The sequence below is a fragment of the Puma concolor genome, chromosome B1 (assembly GCF_028749965.1).
Source record: "Puma concolor isolate L17-30 chromosome B1, mPumCon1.1.hap2, whole genome shotgun sequence".
Taxonomy (NCBI): Eukaryota; Metazoa; Chordata; class Mammalia; order Carnivora; family Felidae; genus Puma; species Puma concolor.
The window spans coordinates 21,861,906-21,888,624 of record NC_141670.1 but is presented as its reverse complement, the minus strand read 5'-3'; the positions used below and the strand labels follow the sequence as shown (position 1 = coordinate 21,888,624).

The 26,719-nt window shown below is 38.6% G+C and overlaps 1 protein-coding gene and 1 pseudogene across 14 annotated transcripts in view; both read right to left on the bottom strand.

Annotated features, from left to right (window-relative positions):
• Positions 1 to 26,719, bottom strand: part of LOC147581506 (uncharacterized) — a 237,757-nt gene that overhangs the window by 94,067 nt on the left and 116,971 nt on the right. For 13 of the 14 annotated variants that reach the window (XR_015249977.1, XR_015249978.1, XM_086703287.1 and 10 more), the window contains one exon: positions 25,671 to 25,755. Coding sequence is in view for 12 of the 14 variants with exons in the window: in XM_086703287.1 (XP_086559413.1) it covers positions 25,671 to 25,755 (85 nt within the window). In the remaining 2 variants the exon portion in view is untranslated. Of the gene's footprint in view, positions 1 to 24,062; positions 24,654 to 25,670; positions 25,756 to 26,719 lie in introns of those variants that run through there. The other variant, XM_086703296.1, reaches the window with a different exon arrangement.
• Positions 12,419 to 15,259, bottom strand: LOC112869912 (elongation factor 1-alpha 1-like; annotated as a pseudogene).

The window sequence follows — 26,719 nt, the reverse complement described above, 5'->3', positions numbered from 1 at the left end:
AAGGTAAAAAAAAATCTAAATTAGGAAATGTGATCACAAAATACTGACTCACGTACAGTATTCTCTGAATTCAAATGATCCCAAAGCACATCATAAAACAGTTAAATGAGTGTGGAAATTTATGTAGGAAGACAGATTGGTATCTCCTCACTATAAAAGGGAAAGTGACTCATTTCCCCCCAGGGTAAGCTAGCATCCTGCTACATTTTTCAAATGCTATAAAGTTAACTTACTTCCAGTCCCCAGTGTCTCCAAAAGCTGCAGTCATGGTAGCTGCTGCGGATGAGCAGAACGGAACAGTTGGACAAGACCAGGGGCTCGTAACTTGTGAGGTGATATCTAGAACTGGTCTGACTTAGAGGCATTGAATTCCCACCCTACCACATCTTCTACTTCCGAGATCCAGTGCCCCTTCCTTCCCCTTTCTTGGAATCTTTTCAAACCCACCCTGTCTTCACCTTCTATACTAATTGTATATATTCTGCCATCTGTCACGTTTTTCGCACGTTGTCAAAAGTCCCAAATCCCTTGTGTCATTGTTCTTCCTTACCCAAGTTGTAGTCATTACAAATTAATGAGAGACGCTCAAATCAGGCTAGTAGCTGCTTAACACATGAAAGTTCCATTTGTATCAAATCCTTCCATAGTCCCTGTGTAGAGTACATTTTAGCCAATCCCAGAATTTGCAATTTTTCTGCACAGTGAGGCTATACTACATGCATTTTTACCTTTTATCACTGTTATCTCTGGTTGGCTGCTGAGAAAAGGATATTTTCTTCACTTCCTGAGCCCTGATGACATTGTTCATTTGATATTGGCGGCTAATGAATTCATAATGCTAATAATCTTAAAACAAATACACCTAAGAATCCTTAAGACACCATGAGCTGACCTTTCAACATGGTTCAATATAGGGGATATATGCCCAGCCTCCGACAGCTCTGGCTGAAGATGCTGCAAACATCATCACACAATTAATAAATCCTGTGCCCTTGGGGTGCCTGGGTGGCTCCATTAGTTAAGCATCTGATTCTTGATTTCAGCTCAGGTCATGACCTCATGGTTTGTGGGTTTGAGCCCCACGTCGGGCTCAATGCAGGCAGTGCAGAGCCTGCTTGGGATTCTCTCTCCCTCTCTCTCTGCCCCACCCGTGCTCGCTCCCTCTCTCTCTCAAAATAAATAAAATAAACTTAAAAGATAGAAAGAAAGAAATCCTGTGCCCAGTGACTTGGGATTTTTTTTTTTGGCAGATTCAGGTAAACTTTATAGCATTTCAATGATACCCCAAAAAGCCAAAATCCCTCTACAGGAAATGGGGATGACAACAATCATCAATTAGCAACATATGGCAGGAAAGGGCAGTCGAGTTTTTGCTCATGCACGGTAGAAGCAGAAGAGGGTTGACTGACACTAAGAAGATTATCCCTGAGTTTCAATACAGCAGGCAAATGAATATTGCTGATAAATGCACTATCAACCTTCTTCTTACAGCTCTGATAGTGACTTTAATCCTGACCTTGAAATGGCTTCTCCTATACACACAAAGCCTTTTTGAAATGGCATTTTACGGAAAAAGAAAAAAGAGAAAAAGAAACAATAATTGATCTAGTGATGAACTTTTATTCGGGTGGCCACTGTGGACCAGGCAAATAAGTGCTTAATCCTTAGAACACTATGATGAGAACAACTATTAACTTCCACATACAGATGGGGAAACTGAGGTTTGGTGCAGAATCAGGTCTATCTGCTACCGGGGCCTGAACTCCCATGCCTGTCTGAGTTTGCACCCCCATAGTATGCGTTTCTTCCATCAGCATTTAACTGTCCAGGCATTTGACAATTACTGATAATTCTAAAAAGCAGTTCTAAAAATAGTGCAGGGCAAATGCCAGCAGGTAATTGATTGCATTCAGGCTCTAAGAAAAAGGAAAATTACAGAAAGTTCCAGCCTTCTCTATAGGAAAAGCAGGCCTTGTAAAAGACTATGTAATGACATTTACAGAGACCTTAAAACTTCTTTCACACCGATAGTAAAGACCTTTCTTGCTAGTTTTCTTTAGAGCCAAACATTCTAAACATCCTAGTGGGCTTTTTTATAAGGACACACATATCTTACCTGGGTCGATTGTTCTGTTTTGTAGGAAATGGAACGCATTAGCTAATAAAATGAAGGAATTAATTCATCCACTACTCTCTCTTTGTGATTAACAGAGATACTTACAATTTAATCTTAAGTATTAGGATTTCTAGAAAGAGGTGTTTTCCCACTCGACTTTTTCAAGTCCTATATGTGTCCCATGTTTTTACTGAGACTCTCTTGCAAGGTCACCCTATTGTCAGATCCACTGGGTATTTTCAGTCCTCACTCTCTACAGCCTTCAACACTGTTGACATCTTCCTCCATTTGGAATAGCCCCTTTCTTTGGCACCAGGACATCACAGCTCCTTGTTTCCTATTTCTCTGCCTCGTTCACACCATTTCTCCTGGGGGCTACTGCTCTTTGGCTCATCCACCAAATGTTGGATTTCCTCAGGCCTCTTCTCTGTGGACCCAGTCTGGGCCATCTCATCCATTCATGTTGTTTTGGGTTCCATATTTATGCAGACAACCCTGAAATCTCTATCTTAAGCTCAGAATTCTATTCAGAAGTTCAGATCCATACAGCAAAATGTCTACCAGATCTCTTAGATATTCATCGGACATTTTATTCCACAGTTCCCAAAATTCAGTTATCAATTCCCCATCCCCAAAACTTAACCTTCCTCTGGTATTCTGTATCTCAGTAAACAGCCCACCATGTACCCAGCTACCAGAGGAGAAAGCTGGGTATTACAACCTTTGTCTTTCTCTCTCATCCTTCATATCAAATCAACCATCACCTGCTCTGTATGTACTTCTTAAATACCACTACGACTCATATCTGTCCTCTACCCTGCGCATCCTATCACTAACTCAATAAAAGATATCATCTCTCCTCCAGAAGACCACACCCCCGTGCAGCCAAGATCCTCTTGCTACGCGGCCTCCTTCAGTCCATTCTTGGGAAAACCATACATCATCAAAACAAAATTTTATGCTTGAAAACAGGCACTAATGATATTTACAGAACAATAAACGGAAATTAGATCCATCCTGGAAAGCTAGCATATGTGGTCATACTATCAGACTGCAGTTAGAGAGATGTCTTTGTAAAACACGTCCTTCACCATGTCATGTCTCTGCCTACAAGGTGTCATTGGCTCCCCAGGGCCGTCAGGAAGGAAGCCAAACTTCTTAACAAGGCTCTTCATGGTCTAGTCCTGCTTGGCTCTCATGCTTTGTATCTCACCCTTATTACCTGTATGCACCACACTTCTACCACAGGTTTAATTCCCCCCAATTCACCTACTCTCTCTTGATCCTGGGATGCTTGGGTGCTCATGAGTCTTCCCAGAAGCTTTGCCTACTCTCTGCTACCATGTTTCTATATACATGTCTCCTAACCCTGAGAACTGGCTCACATGCCCCCAGGGGGCTGCCAACACACCTAATACTTATCCCTACCCATGTGGTGCTGTAATTGCTTAGTTTCTTGTTTTATTGACCACGAGACCATGTTAGTGCCGTAAGTTTCCTATCTATAAGGCACTTAAGAGCAAAAAAAAAGTAATTGAGGGGGTAGAGGGAGGGCGACTTCTCTTGAAGCTGAATTTAAATAGTAAGCGTACCATTTTCACTTATATTTACCATTTACTGTTTACTGCATGTGGGGGGATTAATAAATACTACAAGGAGACAGAGGGTCTAAGATTTCTCATAAGCCAGAGGTTAGTACCACTAATGTGCTAAACCAGAGGTCTCAAAATATTTTTGATTGAAACCTCATGCACTTTTCATATTGGTGGATTTTATGATTTATAAACTATACATATGTTCTATTGTGCTAATGTATGATGTATGTTCTAAGAAACAGAAATAAAGAATTTTTTTCTGAAAAGGTAAATAGAGGTTCTAAGTTTTCCTGTACCTCAGTTGATCATTATCTGTTTATTCTGTTTTGAAGATCATTTTCTTTTTTTTAATTTTTTTTAATGTGTATTTCTGAGACAGAGAGAGACAGAGCATGAGTGGGGGAGGGGCAGAGAGAGAGGGAGACACAGATTCTGAAGCAGGTCCAGGCTCTGAGCTAGCAACACAGAGCCCCATGCGGGGCTCGAACTCACAGACCACGAGATCATGACCTGAGCCGAAGTCAGACGCTCAACCGACTGAGCCACCCAGGCGCCCCAAAGATCATTTTCAAGGATGGCTTTTGAAGACAAACTGTAATGAGTTAGTTGCTGTAACACCAGAGCCAGGCCTAGTACAGAGCCTGGCACAAAATAAGTCCTCAGTTATTGCGTGAAAGAAAGTTTGGACCAGGGAATTGAGTTTACTATAGGGTGATATCTAATTCCCAAATAGTCACAATTATTAATGCTATTGGGAGGGACAGTAAGAAGAAATTCATTTCTATAAGTGAGATTAACCAATATATTTGTGAATAATATCCATTTTATATATTCTCCTTAAGATTTATGTCTTAAGTGAGTGGGTTTTTAAACCCATTTCATGCCATTAATTCATCATCACTGATGTCAGAAAAAAAAAAAAAAAAAAAAACATTGTTCAGGTCAGACAATGGGAAAGGAAGGCCTCAAAGGCATACTGAGAAAGATAAACAAGGTTTATAGGCTGCCCAAAATTAGCCAGGATAAAGAAGATGTGATATATCTATATCTGTATCTATATCTATCTATATCATCTAACTATGATGGAATATTACTTAGCCATAAAAAAAGAATGAAATCTTGCCATTTGCGACAACATGGATAGAGCTAGAATGTACTATGCTAAGCAAAATAAGTCAATCAGTGAAGTAAAAATACATGATTTCACTCAAAGGTGGAATTTAAGAAACAAAACAGATGAACATATAGGAGGAGGGGAGAAAAGAAGAAAGGGAAACAAACCACAAGAGACTCTTAACCATAGACACAAACTGAGGATTAATGGAGGGACATGGGTGGGATACGAACTGGATGGGTGATGGGTACTAAGGAGGGCACTTGTGATGAGCACTGGGTATTGTACAAAAGTGATGAATCACTGAATTCTACTTGTGAAATCAATACGGCACCGTATATTAACTAACTAAAATTTCAATAATAATTTTAAAAACCCAAGAAAAATTTTTTTCTTAGTATCCACCTCACTTCCAAATAATAACATTAAATTGTACAAGATATGCAAACAACATAGTGTCCTTGAGAGAAAAGGACCAGACCTGATGGAGTCTGGTTGCATTCGGTGTGTGATAGATTGTGTGTGCTAGAGAGGAAAGTATCATAGGTCACTGGCAAACACAAGCCCCATAACTTGAATTCTGATGCTTTGATTCAGGAGCATTTGACTGTTTTTTTTTTTTTTTGTTTTTTTTTTTTTTTTTTTTTTTTTTTCAGAGTACTAGAAATGAAAGTCACACATTCTTAATCTTTTCTGAAACTTTGAGACAAGAGGCTGGCATGACCTAGAGGCTGGAATACCTAATGAGTTTGAGTTTCTCTCTCTGGATTTTATAAGAACCTTTCACCTTCAGATTTATTCTACTAATTTTTACAAGATTTCCACATACGATAAGATTTAAGCGTACAGATTCAATAATTTCTAGTCAATGTACAGAGTACTGCAACCATCACCACAATCCAATTATAAAACACTTCCATCACCACAGAAAGGAACTTCGTGCCTGTGTGCGGGTATTTCTCATTCCCACTGCAATTCCCAGGCAACCAGTAATTTACTTTCTGTCACCATAAATTTACCTTTTCTTTGAAATGAAGTTATACAACGGGTAATCTTCTGTGTCTGGCTTCTTCCACTTAACGTGTATTTGAAGTTCATCCATGCTATAGTTCATATCACTGTTTCACGCCCTTTGATTGTTCTGTACCACAGCATTACAGGGATGCACGATTTTTTGTCTATTCACTAGCTGATGGACTTTTGCACTGTTTTCCTTTCTCTGGCTAATATAAATAATGCCGCTAATGAACATTTACGTACAAGTCTTTGGGTAGATATAGAACGTCATTTCTTTGGCTAGATAAGTATGAGTGATATTGCTGGGTCGGATGGTATATTCATGTTTCTTATTTCAAGAAAGTGTCAAACTGTTTTTACAAAGTGGCTGCACCATCATGCCACCTAACTTGAAGTTTCCTGAGTACCAGATAAATGTCACTGTGCTTTGAACAAGTCCAGAGTTCCCAACCCGAGTGGACTCTAAACTTCTGCCAGTGCTTACTAATTACCGCACCTCCATCATTCCATAATTTTCAATGACCCTATATATTGCCACAATGAGGATTTGATAAAATTAAATTCTGTTTCCTCGGAGCCATTAGAAAATTCAAATACAAATGGACCATTAAAAGCTACCATCCTTTTTTCATAAATCTGCTTGAAAAATGTCAGAAACATTCATATCACTATTAGGTTTGCTGTGAGTTACATCAAAATGGTAAAGCAATGAAGACTAATGAGAAGTATGGGCATTGGGGCGATCCTTCGGTAAATCATCTATGTCAAGAGACAAAAGGGAGTCCTCAGATTGAGTCTTTAGAGGAGTGTGACATTTCTGTGGAAAACAATGTTTCATGCGAGATTGTAAGTAGCCCATGAAGGATAAAGGGAAAAAAGGAAACTAAACACTGTTCACAGATCAACACACCTCCCCTCCTTAAGTGAATTCTCCATTGTCACCCTCAAAGGAGCTGAGATATAACCATGACTTCTTAAGCAGAGTTCGTAATACCAGGACTGATGCATTCAACTTTTCACAAGGGGAAAAATAGAAATTTCACTTAGAAAAAAAAGAAAGAAAAAAAGAAAAATCTATATTTAATGGAAGAACAAGGCCCCCACCTAGTGGATAATTCAAGAATTTGGTTTTTTACAGTTTACATTGGGGTTTACACAGTAAAATGGCATAATAGATCTATAGAGAGACAAAACAGAAATGTCAATAATTAATTCCTATTTACATTTGAAGCCTAGAAAAACCTGGAAAGAATCCCACAATCTTTCAGGGAAACAGGGAAAGGGCACAGTCACCAATAACATGTTTAAAAGTAAATGTAGGCGATAGAAGGTAGAGAAAGAAGGCAAGCTTCAGAAGGATGGAGAACATTTAGCTAAATGATTAAAAATGTGCATGACTGAAAGCAACAGTGACTTTCCCTTGTAAATCCTCAACACCACATGAATTGTCACAGAACACAGGCCACCAGTGTCTGGGTTATTTCCCTCACCAGTCCTGTGCACAGGCCAAGATTTTGTGGGGTCAGGAGACAAAAAGTAACTGTGCTTCTAAATTATGTCATTATCAGAGGCAATTATAGGATTCCCTAACCCTATACAATAGTTTCCAAATTGTATGACTTTTATTGAGCGTATTAAAATTCTAGACAATAACAGATTTCAGGTTTATAACTCTGCTATATAATGTATTTTTTAAAACCTCCGCACTAGTGTAGAGATTAAACAAAAATTATGCTAATTTTTGAGGATTCACCTTGTTCTAGGCACTGGTAAAGACTTGATATAAATTATTTATATAATCCCCAAAACAATCTGAAGCTCTCCCTTTATATAGGTGAAGGAACTTCAAAACACACAGCATCAAGTGGCAGACTGGAATTTGAGCCAGCAAGTCAAACCCCAGCCACGCTCCCAATCTCTGAATGAAAAGAGGAATAAAGTTAGTAAAATATAAAGTAAATGCATATTTCTCAATGTGGTCAAGGATATATGTACATCTTTTTCTTATAACATTTATTTGATAATTTTCAAGACATCATTAACATCCCAATTCAATGTTAGAACAAGAACTGAAGTAATCCTCTGAAGTCCCGGGCTCTAACTTTGTCTTTGACTTCACTCCCCTTTTAACCTTAGACAATTGCTTTAAGCTTTGTGATGAAATGACTTGCCTCTTTTTCTAGTGTTCCTAGTATAGAAGCCATCTGGTGTTGTATTGAAGCCAATGGGACACAGTAGGGTCATCTCTAACATGGATAAATAGGTTCCCATTCCCACTGCAAGGCAATCATAACAATATAAAACAGGAGCCCAAACTTCCATTTGTTAGAGGAATACACTTGAGAGAGCATTAGGATCATTTGGTACAACATCCTTGGAGTCTCCATTTTCTTTCCTCAACAACATTGACTAGAAATCAGTGTTCCCCCATGGTAATGCCTTTAGGGCAACAAACCTTGGTTTCGCAGGATTATCTCATGAGTGCAAGAGAGTTAACAGCTTTGGCCCCCACCTTTAAAATGCCAATACAGCTCTGCACATTCCCAAGCTCACCTCTACCTGAAACAGCACAGCCTCTTGGTAAAAAGCATGATAAAATTGCTTCAGGCCCTGGAATCTTCGCCCCTCAGTTTCCTCTAAGTTTACAAAATATAAAGAGATATCACCAGAGAGGAGAAACCACAAACCATATGTGCTTTGAATCAACCAGTCAACAGACATATATGATTGCCCAGGGGGGCCGGTCAGGCGGAGGTGGGGGGGGGGGGGCGGGGGGAGGGTTCACTTTCCCTAGTATGGAAGACAGGATCCAAAGCAGAGTGCAGCACACAAATTGTGAGTGGTTCCTGTTGTGATCTTTTTAGTCTCACTCCTGGCTTTTTACAGATTTAGAAGTTAGCTTTTGAAATATGGAACTATGATTTTTGGTCCTTAACATGCAGTGGTAATTCATCAGACACAGGAAAATGCAAAACAAGATTTACAGGCATGGTGTGCGTGGGTTGGGGAAGGGGGTGGCAAAAATGCTTGTACATGTAAAAGGTAGGATAGTTCAAAGATAGTCTGGGCTGGCCAAAAAGTAGATGGATGCCTTTCCTATTTTTCTATAACTTAACCTTAATTTCAATACCCTACTCCACATAATAAAAGAAATTTGATCTAATCATTAAAATCAAATACCAGGGTTTTCTCAACCATTTTTTATTTAAGCTCAGTATTTCCCCCTCTTTTATCCCTTCTCCATTTAGGGACATGGGGAGTGTTGACAGACTCATAATAATAACCGTAATTACTATTATCATAATAGCAAAATTTGTTGAGCACTTGTGGTAGAATCCCTCTCTCCTCCTCTCCCGTCTTCCCATCCCCAGGCAACTGAACTGCTTTCTATCATGATAGATTAGTCTACAGTTTTGTAATTTTATATAAATGGAATTATATACTATGTACTCTTTTGGTTTAGCTTCATCCACTTCATCTAATCATTTTGAGATTCATCCATAATGTTGCACATGTCAATAATTCATTCCCTCTCATTGTATAGATATTCTATTTTATATCCATTCAACCATTAACGAAAATTTTGGTCATTTCCAGTTTTTAGCTATCACAAATAGAGCCACTCTGAATATTCACGTACAAGCCTTTTTAGGTACATGTACTCTGTTTCTCCTGGGTAAATACCTAGGAATGGAATGGTTGGATCATATGGTGGATGTACATACACCTTTTAAGAAAATGCTAACCTTTTGTCCAAAGTGGTTTTATCATTCCCACCGGGAGCATATGAAAGTTCACATCTTTACCAACACTAAAATGTAGCCAGACATTATAAACTTTAGTCATTCAAGTGGGCGATTAGTTTAATTTATATTTTCCATGATGGCTAATGACCTTGAGATTCTTTTTATGTGTTTATTTACCATCTGTATAATTTCTCTGAAAAAAATATCTGTTCAAATGTCTATTTCTATTTTCTACTAAACTGTTTTCGTTTTATTAAGTTGTAAGACACTTTTTATACTCAAAATACAGGTCCTTTAACAGATGCACCTCTTGCAATATCTTCTCCCAGTTTTATTTACTTAACCGAGCACAAGATTTTAGTTTTGATAACATCTACCATATTGATTATTTTTCTCTTATGAATTGTGTTTTGGTGCTGTATTTGAGAAGTCTTTCCCAAGGCCAACATCACTTAAGCTGTCTCCTCTGTGATCCTCTACAAGTGCTAGGGTGTAAGCTCTTAATATTTAAGGTTTTGAACAATTTCAAGGGAATTTTTGCTTACATTGTAAGGTAAGAGTTGAGCTTCAGTTTTTTGCCTGTGGCTGTGCAATTGTTCTGTACCATTTGTTGAAAGGATTGTCCTTTCACCACTGAATTTATATCGTCACTAAATTCCATTTATCTGTTTGTCTATCTTTACACCAATACCACACCTTTGCCCCCAGTTTTACTGAGATATAATTAGCATATAATATGAAGTTTAAGGTGGACCATGTGATGATTTGATACATATACACATTATGAAATGTATACCCCAGTAAAGTTAGTTAGCACATCTTTCACCTCACATAATTATCATTTTGTTGTTATTGTCATTATATTACATAATTAAAGCTCTACTCTCATAGCAACTTCCAAGTATGCAATACAGTATTGGTTACTAGAGGCTGTGTGCTATATATTAGACTCCTGGAACTTACTCATTAATAATTATGGTTTCGATTTGCATGTCCCTGATGATAAGTGATATTAGCTCCTTTTCATGTACTTGGCCACCTTTATGTCTTCTTTGCAAAAACATCTATTCAAGACCTCTGCCTGTTTTTTAATTGGATTATTTACTGATTTTTCTTCTTGCTTATTATTCGCCTTTTCAGATTTTGTATTTCTTCTTGATTCAAATGGTAGGTTTTATGTTTCTAGGAAATTCTCCATTTTTTCTAGGTTGTTCAATTTGTTGACATAAAATTGTTCGTAATAGTCTCTCATGATTCTTTGTATTTCTATGGTATTATTTGTAATTCTTCTCTTTCATTTATAACTTTATTATTTGAATACCTTTTCTTTTCTTGGCAAGTCTAGCTAAAGGTTTGTCAAATTTGTTTATCTTTTCAAAAAATCAACCCTTAGTTTCTTTGATCTTTTCTACTGTCTTTTTAGTCCCTATTTCATTTATTTCTACTCTGATCTTGTTATTTCCTTTCTTATCCTAACTTTGGACTCAGTTTATTCTTGTTTTTCTAGTTCCTTCATGTGTATAGTTAGTTTGTCTATGTAAGACTTTTTTTTTAAATTTTTTGTTAACGTTTTATTTATTTTTGAGACAGGGAGAGACAGAGCATGAACAGGAGAGGGTCAGAGAGAGGGAGACACAGAATCCGAAAGAGGCTCCAGGCTCTGAGCTGTCAGCACAGAGCCTGACGCGGGGCTTGAACTCACGGACCGTGAGATCATGACCTGAGCCGAAGTCGGCCGCTTAACCGACTGAACCACCCAGGCGCCCCAAGACTTTTTTTTTAATTAATATAGGCATTTATCACTATAAAATTCCCTCTTAGTACCACTTTGCTGCAGCCAATTAAGTTTGGTGTGTTGTGTTTCCAGTTTCATTTATTTCAAGATAGGTTTTTATTTCCCCTTTGATTTCATCTTTGAGCCATTGGTTATTCAGGAGTGTGTTGTTTAATTTTCATATGTTGCAAGTGTCCCTGTTTTCCTCCTGTTACTGATTTCAGTTTCATTCTACTATGGTCCAAAAAAGATACTCGGTATGAATACAAGCTTTTAAAAATTGATGATACTTGTTTTGTGATCTAACAAATGATCTATCCTGCAGAATTTTCTATATGTGTTTGAGAAGACTGTGAATTCTACTACTGTCGCATAGAATGTTCTGTATATGTCTTTAGGTCATTTGGGTCTAAAGTATCGTTCAAACCCAATGTTTCCTTTATGATTTTCTGGCTAGATAACCTACCCATTGTTGAAAATCTGGGTATTGAAGTTCACTACTATTATTGTAATGTCTATTATTCCTTTCAGATTTGTTACAATATCACACTTTCTTGATTACTGCAGGTTTATAGGTAAGTCTTAAAAGCAGGTAGTGAAGACCTCAAAATTTCTTCTTTTTAAATTTGTTTTTCTTTCTTTTTTTTTTTTTTTTTTTTTTTTTTTGGTAATATCTAGATCTTCTACATCTCTATGTAAACTTTAGAACAATGTTTTAAGTTTCCAGAAACAAACTTTCTGTGATTTTTAAGTATGATTGTGTTGAACATATCAAGCAATTTAAAAAGAAATGATAATATTGTATCTTCTAATCTAAACACAATATATTTCTCCAATTATTTGAGCCTTCTTTAAATCATCTTAGCACCTGATAGTGTTCCAGGTATAGGATTTATACATCTTTTGTTAAATGCATTCCTAATTATTTCAATGTTATTTTTAAAGTACTTACTAAATTTTTATTTCTGATTGCTTATTGCCCAAATGTAGAAATACAATTGAATTTTGTTTAATGTCATCTGTAAATAAAACTAGTTTTACTACTTCCTTTCTTATTTATATGCCATTTATTTGTCGTTATTTCCTATTGCATGGACTAGTACCCTATAGTACAAGATTGAGTAGAAATGGTGAAAGCAAACATCTTGATTTGTTTCTATTTTTTTGAGAGAAAGCATTCAGTCTTTCATCATTAAGTTACATGTTAACAACAGTTTTTTCATAGATGCCCTTATTAGGTTAGGAAAACTCCCTTCTCTACTGAGAATTTTTATTGGAAATGGATGCTGGGTTTTGTCAAAGCTTTTTTTCACATCTAAAGAGATAATCATATGGTTTTTCTTTTGTAATCTGTTAACGTGGTGGATTAGGCAGATCACATTTTTTTTCTCACTAAACTTTTGTTTTAATAGGTCTCAAAATTCTGTGACAGATTTTAGATCGTTGTTTCTATTAAGAAGTACTGATTTTAAAAACTAATAACTTAAAACTGCCACATACATACATACATACATACATACACACAAATAACAAATGGTCCACAAAACATTCTCCTTTCCTTCTGAAGGTTTTACGAGGCATTGCTATCATTAACCAGTCTTTTACCATTCAACTTAAATGGCCAATTGACACAAACAGTTCTGAGACCTTCCTTCCACCACTGATGAAGACGGGGTGACAGGTATTGGGGATAATATTCGTTTAGCCTTCAGAGTCTTCTGGGCAGACTTGGTGACCGTGCCAGCTCCAGCTGCCTTCTTGTCCACTGCTTTGATGACACGCACAGCCACCATCTGTCTCACGTCAAAACAGCAAAACAGTCCAGAGGAGGATGGAGAAGCTTTCAACACACATGGGCTTGTCAGGAACCATATCAATGATGGCAGCATCAACAGATTGCAAGAACTCAGGACCATCTTATAGCTTTTTGTCCTGAACGACGATCAATCTTCTCCTTCAGCTCAGCGAACTTGCAAGCACTGTGAGCTGTGTGACGATGCAGCACAAGTGCATAGCCAGCACTGACATGGCCTGGATGGTTCAGGATAAGCACCTGAACTAGGAAGCCAGCTGCTTCCATTGATGGGTCACTTTTGCTATCACCAGCCACAATGCCATGACAAACATCTTTGACAGATACATTCTTGACATTGAAGCCCACATTGTCCCCAGGAAGAGCTTCACTCAACACTTCATGGTGGATTTTTTTTTAATGTTTATTTATTTTTGAGAGATACAGTGTGCGAGAGTGGGGAGGGGCAGAGACAAAAGGAGACACAGAATCCGAAGCAGGCTATGGGCTCTGAGCCGTCAGCACAGAGCCTGATGCAGGGCTCGAACCCACAAACCTCAAGATCACGACCTGAGCTGAAGTCCAGCGCTTAACCGACTGAGCCACCCAGGCACCCCCGTGGTGCATTTCAATAGACTTCACTTCAGTTATAACACTGACTGGAGCAAAAGTGACTACCACGCCTGGTTTAAGAACACCAATCTCCATGCGGCCCACAGGAACAGTACCGATACCACCAATTGTGTAGACATCCTGGAGGGGTAGACTTGTCAGTTGGATGAGTTGTTGGCAGAATGCAATCTAGAGCTTCAAGCATCGTGGTTCCACTGGCATTGCCATCTTTACGGGTGACTTTCCATCCCTTGAACGAAGGCATGTTAGCGCTTTGCTCCAGCATGTTGTCACCATTCCAACCAGAAATTGGCACAAATGCTACTGTGTCGGGGTTGTAGCCAATTTTCTTAATGTAGGCGCTGACTGCCTTAACGATTTCCTCATATCTCTTCAGGCTGTAGGGCGGCTCAGCAGAATCCATTTTGTTAACACTAACAATGAGTGGTCTTACACCCAGTGTGTAAGCCAGAAGGCATGCCTCAGGGGTCTGCCCATTCTTGGAGAGACTTGCTTCAAATTCACCAACACCAGCAGCGACAATCAGGACAGCACAGTCAGCCTGAGATGTGTCTATAATCGTATTTTTTTAAAAAAATTTTTTTTTCAACGTTTATTTATTTTTGGGACAGAGAGAGACAGAGCATGAACGGGGGAGGGGCAGAGAGAGAGGGAGACACAGAATCGGAAACAGGCTCCAGGCTCTGAGCCATCAGCCCAGAGCCTGACGCGGGGCTCGAACTCACAGACCGCGAGATCGTGACCTGGCTGAAGTCGGACGCTTAACCGACTGCGCCACCCAGGCGCCCCTATAATCGTATTTTTGATAAAATCTCTGTGTCCTGGGGTATCGATGATGGTCACATAATAATTGCTGGTCGCAAATTTCCACAGGGAGATGTCAATGGTGCCACCATGTTTATGTTCAGCTTTCAGTTTATCAAAGACCCAGGGATACTTGAGAGAGCCCTTTCTCACCTCAGCAGCCTTCTTCCCAAATTTTTCAATAGTTCTCTTGTTGATGCCACCACATTTGTAGATCAGATGACCAGCAGTGGTAGACTTGCCCGAACCTGCGTGTCCAATGACGACGATGCTGATATGAGGCTTTGCCTTTTCCATTTTGGTTTAAGTTTAGCAGTGTTTTCTACGACACCTGTGTTCCGGTGGCAAACCTTCGTAGGCTGAATTTCAAGTGTTAAACCGAGGTGGACTCCTGCATAAACATCATTTGATCATGACATAGTATTATTTATAAATATTTTTGGATTTGAGTTACTGAAGATTTTAGAGAATGTTTGCATTTATCTTCATGAAGGCCATTGGTCCGTAGTTTCCTTGTAATATTTTTGTCCAGTTTTGGCATCAGCATCGTATTTAGATAAATTGGGAAGAATTTTCTGGATGAGGTTTATAAAATGGGTATTATTTCCTGAATATGATTAACATACATTAACATTTTAAATCTTAACCTCTTTGAAAACAACATGAGGTAGGACATTATTATTACCATTTTATAGGATGGTTAATCTATTTGCTCAAGGGTCACAATTTATAAGAGTCACAGTCATGGAGCCAGAACTAGAACCTTGGCTGTCTGATACCAAAGCCCAACTCATAGCTACTTCACTATACTGATTTCTGTTACAGCCAAGTAAAATGAAATAATTTCATTTCAAATGTAAATAGCACATATTTTCTAATTCCTTTTAAGTCCCATACATGAAGACTGAGAACATGGTAGAGACAGTGGAAGTCTTTTACTTAGGAAATATCTAGTCTTTGGAGGAATAACTGTGTGATGGGTTGTTAAAATGGGAATTTTTTTTGGCCCCAAATTTTGCTGAGGTTATAAAAGGCCCAGAAACAAAATAAAAGGTACAAAATTTGCAGAAGGGATGGTCATAAACTCTTTTGCAGACTTAGCTTACAATCAGCCAACAGCAAGAAACAGTTGGCAATTGAAGAGCCTGGAACAAGGAAAGTCGGAGAACTGTGTCATTTTTTCACCCACCAGCCCTCGTTGTAAGTTGAGAGGAGGAGGTTTGAGAAGACCATAGGTAGAGCCAGAAGTTTGCTCCCAATTGTGTAAGAGGCATTTGACGCTCACCTGAGGAGAGCAAATGCAAAAGTCAATGCTGTGAGCTGCCTGCAACGTCAGGACAAAGAAAGAGAGAAGGTAAGGAAGCAACTTTTCTTCCCTTGATGCATGAGAGTGAAGCAGGCTGAATCCTCTCAACAGATGTATCCAAAAAGGAGACCCAGCCAGGGTGAGCATACCACAGCAGTGAGAGGCTACGGCTCACACCAGCAAGAAAAGGCTCGGAAGGTGAGTCAGAGAAGGTTAGCTAGAGAGTGCATCATCCACTCATAAAACTGCAAAATGGGACATCCAAAGAACGCACAAACGTGCACCCAAACATGAATCAGATTTGGGCCTCCGTCAAAACTTCCAATGCCATATCTACTGGCTAGTGTCTCATTTAAGACCTGAATTAATATCCATAAATATGATTTGTCTTAATGTAGGCACGTATGCGTGTGTGTGCATGTGTATGTGTGTGTGCGTGTGCTCACGTATGTGTGTGAACTTTGTCAGGGTTTTGATAGTGGTGTTATATTGGCTTTGTCCAAAAAATTTTCCTTCACGGCCCAAGTACAACTATGCTTCTTCTGATGTTATTACCCTAGATAAAAGTTAAAGGAGGCCCAGGGAAAAACCTGTATTCTCCTGGTGACGCTCTTTCCTACCCAATCTTACCTTTACAGAATTACCATTCGCTACAATAAAGTAACTAACAGGCCAGTGCCAAGAAGCAGTATGTTATTGGAATACGTTTTCCACCCACCCCCCACCTCCTTTTCCTGAGAGATCAACATTATGCCCTCATTCCGTTTCACCTCAAGAAGTCCAGTCTTCTTGGGCATCCCTCCCTATCCAGACTTTCCATCTCATATGGCTTTGTACATCTACATGTAAACCCAATACTTCAATTCTCCCCAACTTTCTATATTCCTCCTCCAAAAGTCACGTTCACTCATCAACATATTCTATTCTATCTTCAGCCTCTTTTTTTAAACGTGTATCTCCCCTTTTTGCTCATGATTACAGGCTGTTTCCTGAGGACTCCAATTTCCTGCAGCTCTCTCAGGAGATTTTTCTCCCACTCCATACGTACCACGAAAACTAGAGGTCGATTAGGTGTAAGACTTGCTCCTCCCTGCTGCACCCAGACAACTTATCCTTACTTCCTAAAACTTGAAAGTTTCAAGTACGCGCCATGGAAACATGATACCGTTCATTCGCAGAGAACTTTACCACCTAGATAGTGTTTTCCTTTCAACCACTAGCCCCATCAACAATTAGACTGACACTATGCCTATATAGATTCGACACTTTGACCACCCCATTTTCTTGACCTCTCTGCTTTCAATAATTTTGTCTTTCATTTTACCTCTTCTACTAATAACTACATCATCTCCAGTATCTGTTGCAGTCAACCCATTCCTTGATCATTACATCCTATCTTTAGAGCGCACCCTCTAGAACCATCACTCCAACAATCCTCGTTCCAAGAACTCACTGCAACTTCCAATCCGCTGACCGGACCACTTTTTTATGCCGTATCACACATCTCATGCCCTCACTTCCTTACTTAGCCAGCTTACATTCTATGAGCAATCATAATAATCACTAACTCCTACACCTTCCAGTCCTAGATCTTCTTTGCCTTCATTCTATTCAGCTAACAAAACATCAATCGTGCTTAAATTCAATTCCAAATCCAACCCTGAGTTCTATATGCTGATTAATCTCTTGGTTGGTTGGATTTCTTTATTATATACTTCATCCAAGAACTCATGGATGCTATACTCCCTGAGCCCTTGCAGTTTTGAGTCGATTCATCTGTAACATTTACACCTTAACTGAAATGTCTCAGGTATATTTTTCTTCAAAAATTTACCCTCTGCCTCCCACAACATTTCAAATATTCTTCCACTGTCTTCTGGCTATTGTGAAAAAATTGTCCTGATATTTGAGGTGAGTTTTTTCCTGGAATCCTGAGTAATCATTTAATTTTCCTTGAGGATCAGTAACTTCACCTTGATATAGATTAGCATTGACTGTTCTGGAACATGCTGTACATTTCTTTTTTTTTTTAATTTTTTTTAACGTTGTATTTATTTTTGAGACAGAGAGAGACAGAGCGTGAACGGGGTAGGGGCAGAGAGAGCGGGAGACACAGAATGGAAGCAGGCTCCAGGCTCTGAGCCATCAGCCCAGAGCCCGACACGGGGTCGAACTCACGGACCGCGAGATCGTGACCTGAGCTGAAGTCGACGCTCAACCGACTGAGCCACCCAGGCGCCCCATGTACATTTCAATTTTCAGATGTTATAACATTAATTTCATTTCAAGAACTTTTTAAAATTATATTTTGGAATATTTTCAGTTTTTTTTAACTCTACAATGGTATTCATTAACTTTCATATATATTATATTTCTCTAATTTCTTTTAGTCTCATTTTTCTTCTTCATATTATCTGAATTATTTTCCTAGCCTCTTTACCACTGGTTCAATTTTCAACACTATTCAACACTATGACATTATTTTCAATTAGTTCCAAAATTATGTCTTTTTATATTCAATTTATTTATCTAACTCTCTCAAATTATCTTCTTTAATATTCTTTTCATCTCTGGCTTATGGTTTCATGTATACTATATTCTCTTTAATTTCTTTGAAAATGCAAATCATTAGTTGTGAATATTTCTCCTTTAATACTAGGGTATGTAATCATTTAGAGTGCTCTGCATGGGAAGTTTATTTATCTTATTTTTAAAATACCCATAAGAATTTCTCATAGTTGTTATCCTATCTTTTCTCATTTCCACCATATTAGTTTGGGTAGGTCTTCTTTTTTTCCCATGTGTGAACTCTCCTCAAATCCCTTCCTATCTTATCTGAGTCTTTCATGGCACCATTGTAAAGACTGGGCTGGATTCACCCTGCTCTTCATTTACCTGTAAACAGGAGGTGATGAGAGGAAGGAAAGGCAGCCATGGGCAGTATGGATTGGTGATGTCGGTCCCTTCTCCATGTTCTTATCCATTTCATAAAATCCTGGTCTGTATTTTCTTTTGTCCAGTCACAGGTTGACCTATTCCCTTCATTTAGAGTGAGCTTCTGCGCCTTCATTTCACAAAGTATTATCCACTCTGGGTAGGTTTTTTTCTCCCTTTTTAGCGGAATGCTAAGTTCCTAAGTGCAAATGAGAGGCTTTCAACCTATCCTTTAATCTGTTCCTGCTCTGCAAATGCCATAATAAAACATTATGAGGGATTAAATTAGTAAATCTGGTTAGAAATGATCTCAGAATGAAATACAAGCTGGAAAACCGGAGATGGCTATATTCCCCTTCTCAACTCTATATGCTCATAAGTTGAACTCAACTTCCTAAAAATGATTTTAATGCTGCCATTCCTTAATAATAATGACTGCAGAGAAACTTCAAGGAGCTCTTTTTTCTTTCTTTCTTTCTATTCCATCCCACTGACAAGTAGGCAACATATTCAGTATACCAAGATCTTAAGCATTCCTTCCAAATTAATAATTTTTCTTTCTTCTTACCCATTTAGGAGAAAAAATAAGCTGCTGAGTCCAAAGTGCTACCATTCTAAATGAATTTCTTCCAATTTAAGCACTAGAGAGATTCTTATCAAATATGCAGTGCATACAAATTTATATCACGGTTTCCAAAGATTTTATAGCTGCAATTTGAAAGTGAAGTTTTGTCCTATTAAAATTAAAACTTTAAAGCCATAAGGAGAAAACATCACTTTCCAGTGCTTCAATTACCACTTTGTACAGATGACTTCTAAATTTAAATCTCTTTTAGGAATCAGAAACTTTGGCGAATTCCTACAATTTATGTAGTTATTCTATTCTTACTTCAAACTCATAGGGCCAAAAGAAAACTTCACATTCTCCCCCATTGAATAGGTACGTTTCCCTGCTTCCTCATCTGTTAATGCCATTACCAACCTATTAGACCAATGGGACCAATTCTGAAAGCCATCTCCCTTTCTTCCTTTATCAACAAGCTCCTCAGTTATTCAGTCATCTGGTTCTGTAGACTTCTCTCCACCATTTGAATCAGATTGAGTTTCCATCCATTCACATATACCACTGGGAAGTTCAGGCCTTTGGCACTTTCCTCCCATTATCGCAACAACCAGTCTCATGATTATAAATAAAATTTCCTTGAACTTGGTCCATTTAAGTTTACTGTCCAAAAACACAGTTCTGATCATTCAATGGCCCTCCACTACCTACTCAGCCTCTTTTCATTATCTTTAATATTCCCCATGATGGGGGCGCCTGGGTGGCGCAGTCGGTTAAGCGTCCGACTTCAGCCAGGTCACGATCTCGCACTCCGTGGGTTCGAGCCCCGCGTCGGGCTCTGGGCTGATGGCTCAGAGCCTGGAGCCTGTTTCCGATTCTGTGTCTCCCTCTCTCTCTGCCCCTCCCCCGTTCATGCTCTGTCTCTCTCTGTCCCAAAAACAATAAACGTTTAAAAAAAAAAAAATTAAAAAAAAAATATTCCCCATGATGTAGGTCCAAACAGTCTCTCTGTCATAACTGTCTCCTCACAAAAGCATACATGGCTGAACCCCAGTTGTTCATTATTTTATACCGTTAATGACACTGCTTCTTTTGTTAGGAAAACCTGTTCACTCTTTCCTCTCTTGCTTCATCTCTACTTGTTCAATCCTATTCAAGCTTCAAGGCCGGGATCAAATAGTCACTCTACTACAAAGTTGTCCCGTAAGGAAATAACCTCTCTATATGACATTTTAGTGCCAGCTAATTATTATTCCCACTTTATAGTTATATTTGTATCCTCACCTCAATATTCCTCATATATTCTGTCCCTATCTCTTTATAAAATCCTTGAGCATGAACTTGGTGTCAAGTTTATTTTTATGCTCTCAAAGTCAGAACGCAAGGCCATGTCAACAATAATTTCTCTATAGTCGGAAAGAGCACTGAGAGCAACAACCAGATACATTTTTTTTTATCAGAAATGTATCACTACCACTTAACGTAGTGCCTGTCACTATTTTGAATGAATGTTGAATAAATGGATAAGTGTTGAATTTTTTTTTCAAGACTTCATTGTTACCTTTAGTTTTAAAGACATCTGAAATTCCCTGTTTTGTCAGAAAAGGCAGCAATGAATCAAGTTCAGGGAAATTTAGTTATATGCGTTGCCACAAAAATTGTGTCTTCACATAATGACATCCTTTGCTAAGAATAATCCAGTAGTGAAAACACATCTTTCTTTTGTTATCATGAGCACCACATCTAAGTCAAAATTTTGTTCAAATACCAAGGTCACCTCTACACTTGATTGCCAATAAAAATTCTTAGATCTATGAAACTGTGATATTTATATAAAATACCCATGTGTGTTCATACCTTTAAAGTTGGTGGTGGTTCCAATGAAGGAACCATCTTGGGGTTACTAATTGTGGTAGTTTCATCATTTACATAGATTTGGTCTTCAAAAGGAGAGAAAATGAAAACGTCTTTTACTTTCTTTTCTTGACCTATTAATAACATTTGTTTAATTCTTTCTAATTTCAAAGCATATTCCACACATTATCTTACCAAAATAGCCCCAAAGTATCTAAAGCTGACTCAGTGAACAACAGTCAGTTAGAGTAAGTAGCATTCAAGAATTCCTCTGGGTTGTAGTCTCCTCTGTAAATGACAGACTTGTATTAAATGACCTCTGAAGATCCTGCCAGTTCTAATTTTTCATTATTTTTAGTGCATAATTGGTCTTTTTTTCATTAATAATTTTTCATTATTTTACTTGTCAGTTCAGTCTGGAAACGAATCAAAAAGGAAAGTGCCCAAATGTTTGAAAGTGATAGAATCGTCAAGCAAAAATTACAGGCACTGCCTTGCTGTAACTTTTTTTTTTTTTTTTTCAAATAATGCCACACTTTGGAGGTGTTTGCATTCCTTCATGGCTCAATAGACCTGCAGGTTTACTGCTTTATAGATCAAATCTGGCCTGAGGCTTGTTTTTGTAAACAAAGTTTCATTGGAACTCAGCGATTCCCATTCATTCGCTATTGACTGAATACTTTTGCCTGGCAGAGCTGAGTAGTTGAAAAAGAGACATTTTGCCCAGCAAAACCTAAAATATTATCACCTGACTCATCCAAAAAAAGCCTGCTAACCCCTGCTTTATAACAATAACCCATTTCCATGTGCTATTAAAAATGTTAATTCTTGAGAGCAAAGATAAAGTTATGTTAATTTTTCCAAAAAACTCTTGTCAATTTGTAAATTATGAATGAGTTAAATCATAAAAAGTGATTTATACTTAATTCTGTTTCTATTAAATCTGATACAAAAATTTTCACAGTTTTCTAATATAATGATGTTTCAAAAAACATACTTAGAAATAAAACTGCCCCCAAACATCTTTCCTTTCTCCTTTCAGTAACCTGGTATATCCTGTACCAATTTGGTAATATTTCGATTGACCAGTAGAGGGAGCGCTTGATTCAACATAATTATATGCACACAATGGCTGCGTGCTTCATTTCGCCCAGAAAAGGTCAAGCACTGCGTGGAGGAAATTTAACAGAATTAGTGAGTTGGTTTTCTATTGTTGTGTTGGTGGTGAAAGGGAATAGAAAAGCACTAGAAGATTCCGTATTACACTTAACCGACGGTAATGTTTCTTCCTGAGAAGAAAATTGTTCATCTACTCTTATCTTGTCTCATCTCGGCGTTGGTTTGCAGGGACCTTGAATATTTTCAAGAAGAGATAGCAACAATTTGGCGACGGAAAACAGGATATTTTTTTCCACCAAGATGATACAGAACATCTTGTGATAGTGGCTACTCTTTCTCCGCCTTCCATCTCTTTGCATTGTTGCCTCCTTGTGTGCTGATGCCAGTAGTATTGAGAGAGCCATTGTCCATTGTAAGAAAATATAAAAGAAGATCATTAGAAGTTCAGATTTCTGTAGTGCTCTCTGGGTTTTTTGATCAACACAGAGGCTGTCTGAAAAGAGAAACATTTCCAAGGAGAATGTGCTGCGGCACTAAAGAATGCTAGGACCCTAAAAAGAGCTTGAAAAAAACCCACCTACCAGCAGGCTAGACAAAGGGTACAGGTTGGGGCCTTTTCTTTGAAAGACCTGATTAATGTGAGGTCTTGTTACCTGCTTTATCACTGTTTTGTTATGAGTGAAAGGTTTCAGCATTCTTAATTTGTCTTGGGGATGGGAAAAGGGAAGGCAAACTTGCCTGATGGGGGTCTGAGGGTGAAGTCGATCCATTTGCCCTCAGTGAAAAATAACAGACACGAAAGACGCAGTATGTTGTACAAATTCATACTGAAGGTTTTTTTCTAGAAAAGCAGCCTGAAGGCACTCATCGCTTACCCACTTACCTGGAAGAATAAGATGTAGTCTCTGCTGGTTGCTAAAACTAAAAGTTATCCATTATGCTAAAGCAAAAACAGATTCAAAGAACTGAACTGTGGAGGGGGGGGAATCTGTTGTAGAAAATTGTGGGGAAAATAAAGAACACTCACAGAAAGATAAAAATGAGGTAATAATTCTGTGAACCCCATTACCATAATTTTGTTATTTACTAGGTTATTCTAAGTCACACTTAGGTTTAAGGTCTCTAGGAATATTCCTCTCATAATATGTACAATTTAAAAATTAATTCCATAACACTTAGTCATATCAACTGTGAAATTGGAAGGTGTATACCATGCTGTGCAGATTTGGAGGTGTTTAGACAAGAGGCAGGATGTGGGCCTTTCACAATGTTTTATTTCTGGCCCCCTGAAATTTAAGTCTTGAGAAAATTTTAGGAGACACATGCCGTAGTTCATGGCAAATGTCCAATATGTATTGCCAAGGGATGGAGAGAGAGCATAGAGGGACATACTCCTGTGGGCGGAGTATTTCATGAATACTGTTTAGTGAAAACTAATAGTTAATGGAAGCTGGTACTTCTATTATTGTATTAGCTAGTCATAGTTTTATTTATTTTGAAATTTTTTTAGTGTTACTTATTTTTGAGAGACAGAGAGAGAGACAGAGCACAAGTGAGAGAGGGGCAGAGAGAGAAAGAGAAGGAGACACAGAATCTGAAGCAGGATCCAGGCTCCGAGCTGTCAGCACAGAACTCAACGCGGGGCTCGAACCCACAAACTGTGAGATCGTGACCTGTGCCGAAGTTGGACCCTTAACTGACAAAGCCACCCAGGCGCCCCCATCGTTTTAAAGTAAAAGATATAATTGGGTTGGTACTAAGTGGAAAATACCTACAATAAGTAAGCAAATGAAACGTTGTGTGAAAAAGCATAGCATCTGATCCAGAGAATTATTAAAGAAATGGTCTCTAGTTATCATTATCATAGTATAAGTACAATTTGGTTTGATGGGATTCATTTTGGCAATCTTTTTATTAGCGTTTTTATTTCACACGTAATATAAATTATCCTTATCTCTTCTTCCTCCTCATGGCCAGACTTTGACATAATGTAAGAGACAGAGTGATTGAAAATACAGATACATATGCAAACATTTATTTATATCTATTTATATGGATACATACAACTTTTGGCCGCAGAAGATTAATTGTTGCTTGAACACATTAGCTTAGTGGTTGAAAAATAAATGGTTTCTGCTTTCTTTTGCAATATTTAGTATGTCCGAAAACTGCAACTCGCTTGACAAGACGGCATGTATGTTGGGTCGTAAGCTCATTACAAGACGCACTTATGTCTTCCTCATCTTTCTATTCTGCAAGCTCAGGACAGCCACTTGTAGAAAAGTTTCTTTTCAAAAAATGTTTGCTAAATGAATGACTCCAGATCACGTACAACTAAACTTTTAAATCACTTCCCCTGCCCCCATCAGTTATTTTTAAGAAGATATAAATTCCCATGCTCCCAAAGCACGTAACTTCCCCTGTAATCAACATAATCAGCATGTTGCCACCTCTCTGAGCCTATCCTGGAAAGCATTTGTTTGAGCAAAGGAAACCTGTCCATTTAAATTTTGCCACAGCGATCTCTCTCTCGCTCTCTTTCTTGGAGCCAAATTTGATGAGATCAAAACACTAAGATAAACAAATATTTGCTCTACTGAGAATATTTAGGACCATGCCTATTTGCCTTGACTAGCGCTATGGAAGCTCCTCGATACAGGATGGATGATATGGGCCCAAGAGCGGTGGTTTTAACTCCACACTCAGCCTGACCTGGTCTCTTTGAGGCTCAACTTCCTTGTGTGAAAAACAATGATCTCTCTCTATATATTTCCTGAGGCTCCTTAGAGCCCCTTTTCCATCTAAATAGAAGCCAGTCACCGTTGGGGGAGCATGTCAGTGTGCCAAACTGGCAAGGCTTAGAAAGTTGGAAATCATTACATATTACGCATTGAGCTCTCAGCTCACCTACAAACACTTGCTTTAACTTCGGTCGCTGACTCCTCTCATATTTTCTCAGAAACCCCACAGAAGACAAGCTCTCCCTGAGTTGTATTTTCATTTCGCTAGTTGACAAGCAGTTATTTGTGGCAGGCATTTGTTCAAAGCACTTTCCAAACCATTCCTGACTTGATCCTATAAGCTCGATGCCACCCCTTGAAATATGGCCTATGGTCTTATTCTACCTAAAACCTTTTCTTCACTGTAAAATATTTCAACGTTCACTCCTAAACTAAATGGGGGAGCAAGGGCAGTAGTGGTTAACTGTGGGGGAAAGCTTTAAATGCACCATAGAAAATTTGCTGGAGAATATTCAAAAAAAAAACCATGTGGAATTTTATTTAAGAGAAAAGAAAATAAATACCTTCCACCTCGGCAGGGCCATGTGATCGTCAGAGGACATTTCCTGTCAGCAAGGCCAGATCCAGGAGAAGAATCCAGATGTCTCTCTGCAAAACCAAATACCATGTTGCATCCCTTTCATTTTTACTGAAGCTTTGAAGTAAATAGGAATAGAAGCAGCCCTAGCAAATTACCTGAGGACTGAAACATTTTTGACATAAGTCTTAAGAACAGAGCAACATATTTCTTGCCCTCCTTGAGAACACTAGCTTCGTTTCATCTCAGAGCCCCAAATGACGGAAACGATGACGGACTGATTGGACAGCAAGCCTCACTCCCCTGATGCAGATACAGACCACAGTCACCCAGCTGCTGCTTTCCAGACTCTTGAGACCTGATTTGCATATATATATTTAATTACCTGGGTGCACTGGAACCGATGTTAGAACATTTTAATATTACAATGGCATGAGGATTCACACAGCAGGCTTGATCAGGTAGACTGCCTTGCTCAGAAAGCCGGCCTGAGTGACCCTGAACAGAACATTCTTACACGTGCATTGGAAAGCTCACATGAGTTAACTCATCTAAAGCGCTTAACATGGTACCTAACTCATAGTAAACCCTCAACAGATAATATGCATTCCTATTACTATTCCCCCAGGTTATTTATAGGAATTGAGCTAAATTTCTCTTAGCCACGTGGCAAAGGCACTGTTTCCCAGACTATGTTCTGAGGCCCACTATTCCCTAAAGCTCAGAAAAAAAGAATTCCCTTCATCGAATCATCCCGGAAACCGCGGCATTTGCCTTGAAAACTCAAAAGGCACTGAAACTGAAATGCTAAAAGCTTTGAAAGGTCTGCAATTAAGAAGTTTCGGGTTAACTTTATGAGTCTCAAATTTCCAAGACCACTTGAGCCTTTGGTTCCATCTCTGATGACACCATTTCATTCTTCTTTACCACACACAGAAACCAAACAGTTTCAAAGGAGCTTACTTTGGAAGCACTGGGGTATAGTAGGTCTTTGCAGATCAAAGTTAGTTAAGAATCTTGAGATAAAGAGATATC